Genomic DNA, 8,767 nt, shown 5'->3' with positions numbered 1-8,767 from the left:
CCAAGATGTATTATGGATTGAGTACCGGCGGCATTAAGACAACTGGCTGCTGCTGGGCCAAAACAATATAGTACAGTGGAACTGTTGTTTTGCAACCAAATGAACAACTGTACTGTATGTGCTATTGTGGGTTGAAATGTGTACTTTGTGTCAATTATTGGACATACAGTATTAAGAACAATTTAATGATACATACATTGTGAGAATGCAACACCTACTTTACATACTAACCTTTTCTGAGATTACTCATATTTTCTATTTAAATAAGTGTTATTATTAAACAAACTTTCACGTAATATTTATTTTACTTAAATTTATTTTAGGATGTGGGAAAATAAAAATGTTTCCTCTGTACATATCATTAAGATTTGTATAGAATTTGTTAAACTGTATAAAGTTTTCCCTTTTTCTTACATTAATAGAAATTTATGTATTTTTCAAACTTTACTTGAATATCATTTACATAAAACGAAGAATTGACCAAAGTTTGTGAAAAATCATTAATTGTAAAGAATGCAGTATTAGTCTCTGTGATTTATTGCCTTTTGTAGTTGTTTTTTTTTTACATTTTGTTTTGTGTTTAGTGCCAGCAAACTATGTATTATAATTAAAAGCATAAAGAGAAACAGATCCAGACAGGATGGCGAGTGCTAGGGCACATCCATAATGGCAGCTACAAAAAGACCTTTTAATGTTTGATAATAAACACCTTGGATGGTCCAATCAATGTGGTGCAAGCCAATTAAGAGCATTTCACCCTCAAGGATTAACGTTCCTTCTTCCACCCTCCCATTAGCCTCTCCTATTTCTGGATTCTGGATCCGACCCTGCTAAATGTTTAAGATCATAATTTGTATAAAATAATATACATCAACTTGACTTTTTGTATAATAATATTTAATATTTTTCATATACAAGTATTTTACAACATTTCTACCACATATATACCTAAAATAAGTACTGTTTGTATTTAATATTTGTAAAACATTCTTTATAGAAAAATTAACATAAACATTTTATTCAATATACTTTATATGTACTACAAAGAATAAACAAAGAATAAAACATTGATGTTCTCTTCCTCAGGACAAGTTTATTAATTGTAAGCACAAATGTTAATAAAAAAAACAGTAGTTGAAATTGAATGTGTTATTATTTATTATGTTAATTTAATGGTCAGTGAAATTTCTGAGTAAGTGCAATTAATTTTGCAAGGTTTGTTCCATTGCATAAATATAAAACATTCATTGTTTGTTTTATAAGAAACCTACTTTTAACGAGAACCATTTGAAAAGGCAGCGCTCCAATTTTGGATGCGGTGTACAACAATTACAGCAACTCATTATTACAAGTTGATCGAACAGCAAGTGTGGTTGCTTACTGCTCAACAAAAATGAACACGCAAAACAAAATAGGCCTAGCGTACAAATGACATTGCGCTCTCGATGAAATAATCAAGAGTTAGAATATCATGTGACACACAATCCTCCATAATTAAAAGACAAATTTGTCTACTTCCTTGAAAAGTATCCACACTTTATTTAGGATTCATTCTCCCTTTTTCCTCCCTTTAACATTTTCTTTAATTTCTCTAAACTGTACATGATGCTTTTCTGAATACCTAAAAAATAGCAAATTACAATAATATTAGTATAGGATTACTAAAGTAATACCAGCTATGGTATTAATTCTTATTTAAAAGTTACATATGTTGTTATACAAAGGATGCCCAATAAATATCTCACCTACCTCCTGTAAAAATACCTTTAACACTTTGTGTTATACTAGAGTAAGCGACAATTCTTTTTACAGCTGAAATTACATTGAAATATAAGTTAATTAGCAAAATTCACTCATTCACTTGATAACCGCTAGGACCAGCAAAAAAAGACATAGATGCAATGCAATCCACTTCACCAATGATACTGTACGCAACATTTCAAATAATCCATCACTTGTAATTTGTCAAATCACTTGCGTTGCTCTTTAACTTAGTAATAGTACATATTCTATATTTATATCTACTATCAGCATACAGATAATGTTTTTTAATCCATTGGTAGTCTACGTAACATCCCTCAAAATCAAATAAAAAGCAAGGAAATGATAGATACAAACCTTTGTTTACATAATGTGTACAGCATTGCGGATCCTTGGCTAGTTTTCGGAAAACAGTTTGATTATCTTTACATTGTTCATTGTCTGCTAATCTAACAATAGTTCTTATAAGATTTGTTGGCAATCGGTTTAGATGTGAATATAAACATTCTCTACTTTTGTCTTGCTGCAAGCAAAAAAAACCTTATATACAGCACACTTTAAAATAAAGGTTTGTTCACTAAAACTACAACAACATAACATAACATCATGAATTTTTAAGTTTTATATTTTACTGCCATTGGATTCAGTAAAATAGACTGAGGTTTAATACCGCTATCTACGTTAAAATAGACTGAGGTTTAATACCGCTATCTACGTTAAAATAGACTGAGGTTTAATACCGCTATCTACGTTAAAATAGACTGAGGTTTAATACCGCTATCTACGTTAAAATAGACTGAGGTTTAATACCGCTATCTACGTTTCATTATTCATGCGTTGGAAGATTTACTGTTCAATATAAGGACGGTCAACAAATATATTCACAGTATACTTAGCTTGAGTGATACAAAAATTGAACCACAATAATTGTCGACAAAAAGTTATAAAAACATACCTCGATCATTCCTGTGCTTGCATTCCAATGTATGTGTTCCACTGTTTCTAGTATATTTGCATATTTTGATTGGAAATATTTTAAATTGGGTTTCACAATGTTTGATACTTTTCCCTTGTCTTCTCCTATAATCATCCTGAAATCACCTGAAATAATAATCAATATTTATTATAACACATCTTAGAAGATTATTGTCTTTTGTTTTTAGGATTGTGAGTCACATGATATTCAATAACTACCGTATTCCATTGAATAGTTATGTCATGCTGAATTTTGTTACAATGCAAGCTCATTCTTGCCCACATAGAACATCATTTGAAATAAACGCTCACCTCTCAAATGGGGCTGGATTTTATAAACACACCTACTGTAGTGTTAATTATGTCAACGACCAAACAATCCTAGTCCTAGCTAGGCTAAAGCGCCTAGCTTAATACTAACAGCTACAGTGGAAAGGCAGCGATACGATTATGAAACTTTGACAACTGGAACTCATCTAGGTTAATTCTGGTTTTTTTCAACGATTCCACATCTTGTAGATATGTTCCAAAAACAGTACAGTACTATTGAACGGCCATTCAATAGTGTGTACTATTGCATGCCATGTGACCCATAATCGTCCAATCAAGTGACAGGAATTTATTTAGGTGTTATATAATAATAAATAATTTATAGAATAGTAATTGGTTTGAGAGACTCACCAGAATATGACAGACCTGTAATTGTTGTAAATAACTGCTCTTCATTGAACTCTTCCGGAAGTAACAACAGTGAGGTATAGACTGCACTCAACTGGTTTCGCCATAATGCCTTTTTTAAAATCTTGCTTGTAGTGTTTCTACATACTTGAACCTAATTAGTAGTTATTAAAAAGTTCTATCAACATGCCATTACAGCCACTGTCTATGAAATAACAGACATTTTGCATTACAGCTGGAAAGTGCAGAAATAACTGGATAAATACACAACTGCTTGGGGTTTTTAACTGTTTATGTTGAGAAAGCTATTAGTATTTTAATTTTTCCATTTCTGTTCCCGGGAAAATGGAGATAAATTATTCACTAACCATCTAATTGAGTTATTTACTTACCATTTAATAATATACAAATAATGAATGTTTATGAGTGTAATGGTGCAAATAATGGCATGAGGTGAATGATGAAAGGTTATATTTCAACAAGGCGAAGCTGAGTTGATATATAAGTACACGAAAAAAGTACTATTAAAGGATCGTTTAATAGTGCGTACTATTGCATGCCATGTGATCCACAATCGTTCAATCAAATGACAGGAATTGATTTAGGTGTTATATAAAATAGTTTTTATACAATTAAATACTTACAGGTTTATGAAGTCTGCCACTGAGGTACAGTGTGTTCCAATTCACTAATTCACTAATTAATGTTGAAGTCTTTACTACACCATACTTAATCAGCTGCAAAGCAATACGTATTTATCTTAAATGATATGAAGTTCTTATTCATTTTATTTTTTGTTCTGGGTCTTATAGTTATCTACTTCATGAAAATAATATTTTGTTTGTATTTGTATATTTTGTTTTGTTATCATATTTTATCTAAATAAATGTTTATGAATACTGAATAAAAAATACTCTATAAAAATCGTTGGAATTGATACCTGGGAATGGAAGTTAAAAATGATACGGGGATTGCCTTGCTAAACCCCAATCAACATCTCATATCAGAACCAATACAACAGTTAAATTACATTAAATAAAGGTTGTTTCCCACTAGTGACGCAATGCAAAGATGTGGACAGAAAACAAGCAAGTGACCAATGACAGTTTGACAGTGATTGGTCAAATTCTTGTGTTGCATTGCATCCTAGTGGGAACCAAGCATTAGAAAGCTTTCAGTTTTTCTAAAAATATAATATGTACATGCCATGTGTGACATACCATATCCCGACACCTGACCCTTGTGTTATAATAGACCTCTGCACCAAAATGATCTTGTATTCTAGCGATACACTCGCCTCCACTATATCCCAACATAGAATAATGACTACGATTATGTACTAAGTTGCTTGTATGCCACTTTGCTGGGTCATCTACAACAAACACCATGTCAATCATATTGTTCTGCAAGAAAATAAATAACATGAGCAATTCAGTACCTCTACTCTCCTCATATTTTCATCCTCAAAACAAAATATTGTATAATTGCATTACCAAGATCCTATCTTTCATATTTTATAAATGAAAAAATCAATCAATCAATTTATTTTTTTAAAATCAATTATCTTTATTTTTGTGTTGTTCAATAGGCATATTGGATTTCACATTTTTTATCAAATCAATGGAATGTGGTTTTCCCTCTAGATGACAGGTACATTTACAACTATTTTCATTGTTTTATAAACAAAATATACATAGATTAATACTATTTTGTTGCGCTATTATTTGGACATTTAAAGACACTTTACCTACATTTTTTCGATCAAATTAAACATCAAAAACTACATTTTATGTAAAAATAAATGCTATATTGACCTATTGCGATAATTTGTTTCATCTTTAAATGGTTACAAATGTGAAAAATAATAGTAGATTCTTGTAATTTAAGCATCCCGCTATAAATACCAGAATGCATTGCGTGCAGATTGATTTTTTAAAAAAATCATAATATAGACATAGAACGTAGATTTAAAACAAGGAATGACATGGTTAAATGTTTTTTAAGTTCTACAATCAATCACTACACAACTGCCTACAATTAAGCAAAATAAAAAAATATGAATGTTTATATAGTGTCCCCGCCATCTTCATTTTTTGACGCAGCCTCTTCTTTTTTTATGCTAAAAAAGTCATTACAGATGCTCGCAATCAATAGACTCCATAGAGATTTTACAATATAACCCTGTATGTAAATACATGTACATGAATCCTAGGTAGTAGTAGGCTAGGCCTAATTCTTAGGCCGCGAGGGAATCCACTCTAACCAGCTAGTACTAGGGCCTAGGCCTAGTCCTTAGTAATGGCTAGGCCTAGCTAGAGGGTCTAGTTAGGCCTAGCTAGTAGAGGCTAGGCAGCCTAATATTAATAATAATATATCTTACTGAGTTTATATTGTTTTTCTGTTTAAAAACAGCTGAACCGTATGCAAAGGCATGGTTAATATCAGATGGAAAACCAGAAAGTAATCTTTGGAGAAGAATGGTGCTGGAGTGCTTCGGTACGTACATCATGATGTTAAATAAACAAAAATAAACAAAAACACGTGTGGGGTGTGTGTGTCACGTCTCTTTTACTGCCTTACTACCTCCTCTGCGCCCTCTATACAGTTCTTCAACCAAAAATAATAATTAATAAAATGCTGTTGCGGATCCAGGGGCACATCCGCCACATGGGATCCTGACCTAACTTTTACAAGGTCTCCTTTTTTAGAGGTAAATAAACAGTATCAGGATATATTTAATGTGCTACCGGTAAATATAACTTCTAATATTCAGTAGCCAACGGGTGGGTGTTACTGTTACGCCCGGTGTTACGATAAACAGGACCACAAAACCGTCTGCAGACCCACAGACTAAGGGCGCAGGGTTTCTATTAAGACCCCCCAAAACCTCTCAATATCTACGTTTTATACGGGGTCTCTTTTTTTATTGAAATCTTGAAAATAGATACCCTTTATAAAACGTAATAATCATTGAGAAGTTTTTGTTAGAGTCTCTGTTTTCGAGATTTCTCCGAAACAGGCATCCCATAAACGTAATATTTTTTTTTTTAAATCGTAAAAAAACAGAGACCCGGCCACGGTAAACATCTAATTTCAATTTAACGGGGTCTTACAAAAACACTGCACAGACCCGAGAACAAAGGGTCACAAAAAAAACTTTTAGACGGGGTCTGTTTAAAAAATCTCAAAGATAATGAGCCCCAATAAAAACATCTCAATGTTACATTTAAAGATGTATAGTCCCTCGAAACACAAAAAAATGAAGGTCAAAATATTATAAACTTAAGTTGGCCATATCACAGTAATATAGTTATTCACTTTAAGTCGAAAATTCGAGCCAAAAAACAACCATTTTACGTAATAAACAGCTAAATTAATTTGATTACATTTCGTTTGAAAAATCGTCGCGAGCGAAAGTAAACAAAGATTTCAAACCATGAGTATACATTATGCATGATGCTAATTAGGATTGTGTACAGCTTGTCACGGTTGAGAAGGTGTTTTCACAACGATCGCAAGGAAGTTTTATGATTATGCATACAGAGTAGCCAAATAAGCGCGTTGTATTAGCCTATGAGATATGTTTTGATCGAAAACTTAGACTGGAAGTCAAAGTTATTTTTTGAACCAAAAAACGTCTGTATTTTTTTTCCGACTAATTTTTTGTGAAAGTTAAGAGCCATTGTCTGTAAAAATCAAAGATTTGGTGGCAGATGTAAAAAAATGGATTTCTCTCAAATTTTTACCATGAATAGACATTTCACTAAAAAGCATATCTACATCATTCATTTGAATTTTTAGCCTCCGTTGCCATGACAACGGTCAATTATCCAAATTTTGATGTTTTTGCCATTTTTCACAGATTTTCTATAGTGAAAAAGGACAAACTTGTATACTTATTTTAACCAAAAATACTTACAGTATACAGTTTTTGTTTGTAGCAGTGTAAACAACATGTATTGAGTTCCATTTAATGTAAAAAAAAAAAAAAATACAAAATGGAGTTTGGTTGATACCATTATTTTAAAAAGGGGTGTTTTTAAAAAATATTTTTTTTTATAAAAGTATACCTCATAAACGTACCTATAACTTCCAAAGTGGTGTTTTTAAATCAATGAGGTTTTTTAATTTGATAGTCAATAGGTTTGTCAACAATAATCACGAAAAAAACACTGGGGTAAATTTCGTACATAGGTTTTGTGTTGCCAGGAAAATACGAAAAATACAAAAAATATAATAAAATATCAACAAACAAAACACATGAAACACAAATTAAATATGGCTAATCCAATAATAAAATGTATATGTGGCTTGTCATAATGCTACTAGAGTCATACGAATAGTTTAGATAAAATATGAGAATGTGTTGCCAGGTTTATTTCAATTAATTGCCAGAAAAACAGTATTTTGCATTGAAATATTTAGTTGATAGAAAATAATGTTAAACTTGGAAATAATTGCGTCAATGGTTTTTATAAATTTTTAAATCTATTTTGTGTAAAGAGATACAGAAAGACCTCCCAAAAAATCTGACCTTGTAAATAGGTCATTTAAGGTCAAAAGGGGTCAGAATGCAAAACAGGACAGGTCCCCACTTTACTACAACTATTAATGTTTGATCAACATTTACAAGATAGTTCATAACAATTCTCAACAATTTTCATATTTTACCTATAGTGTTACCTTAGCAACCATTTCTATGTGTAACTAAGGAAAGTAATTTTTAAAAAAATGTAAAAAATGGCGTTTTTATAAACACAAAGAATTGATTGCATTTGTAATTTTTCTCAATTTAACTTCTACTGCATTCCATTAATGACAAACTTGACCTTGTAAATTCATTCATTTGAGGTCAAAATTTTACCATAGCAACTGTTTCTATGCGAAAAGGGGTTTTTCATAAATACAAAACATTTTTTCTACATAGTTCTACATTTCTACTTTTTGCCAAATTTACTTTAAATACTGAATCCTAATAATCTCAGAAAGAAAGTCTTGACGAATCTGAATAAAGGTAAAAAAAAAATAAAATATGGAGTTTTCATGAAAAAAAAAAATTACATATTGAGGTCAAATGACATCAACATTTTACCTATAGTGTATTGTAGCAACTGTTTCTATACTAACTAAGTACAATATTTTTAATATGGGGTTTCATGACTACAAACATTTGATTACATAGCTTTACTACCTTTTCCCAAATTTACTTATCTACTGAATCCCAGAAAATGTCTGACCTTGTGAAAGGGTTATTTGTTGGGTCAAGTTATGTCAAAATGTATTATTTATGTTATCTTAGAACCTGTTTCTATGCATAACTAAGGATAATTGCTGCTCTAGCCCGCTACGTCAC

At 31.3% G+C, this 8,767-nt stretch overlaps 1 protein-coding gene across 2 annotated transcripts; it reads right to left on the bottom strand.

The window, feature by feature from the left end:
* Window positions 1-1,050: 1,050 nt before the first annotated feature.
* LOC140059036 (phosphatidate cytidylyltransferase, mitochondrial-like) lies at window positions 1,051-5,916 on the bottom strand. Of its 2 annotated transcripts, XM_072104853.1 has the most exons (8): window positions 5,795-5,916; window positions 4,635-4,817; window positions 4,059-4,151; window positions 3,418-3,568; window positions 2,717-2,862; window positions 2,119-2,284; window positions 1,750-1,812; window positions 1,051-1,621 (listed from the first exon to the last, which is right to left on the bottom strand). In XM_072104853.1, the coding sequence occupies exons 2-8, from the start codon at window positions 4,809-4,811 to the stop codon at window positions 1,542-1,544; spliced, it is 876 nt and encodes a 291-aa protein (XP_071960954.1). In that variant the 5' UTR covers window positions 4,812-4,817; window positions 5,795-5,916; the 3' UTR covers window positions 1,051-1,541. The 2 variants fall into 2 exon arrangements, with proteins under 2 accessions (XP_071960954.1, XP_071960953.1); XM_072104852.1 differs by lacking the exons at window positions 1,051-1,621; window positions 1,750-1,812 and having other exon boundaries at window positions 1,915-2,284.
* Window positions 5,917-8,767: the final 2,851 nt, after the last annotated feature.

The sequence above is a fragment of the Antedon mediterranea genome, chromosome 9, assembly GCF_964355755.1.
Source record: "Antedon mediterranea chromosome 9, ecAntMedi1.1, whole genome shotgun sequence".
NCBI lineage: Eukaryota > Metazoa > Echinodermata > Crinoidea > Comatulida > Antedonidae > Antedon > Antedon mediterranea.
Note: the sequence above shows the minus strand (reverse complement) of the source record. Positions and strands in the feature narration are given on the sequence as shown.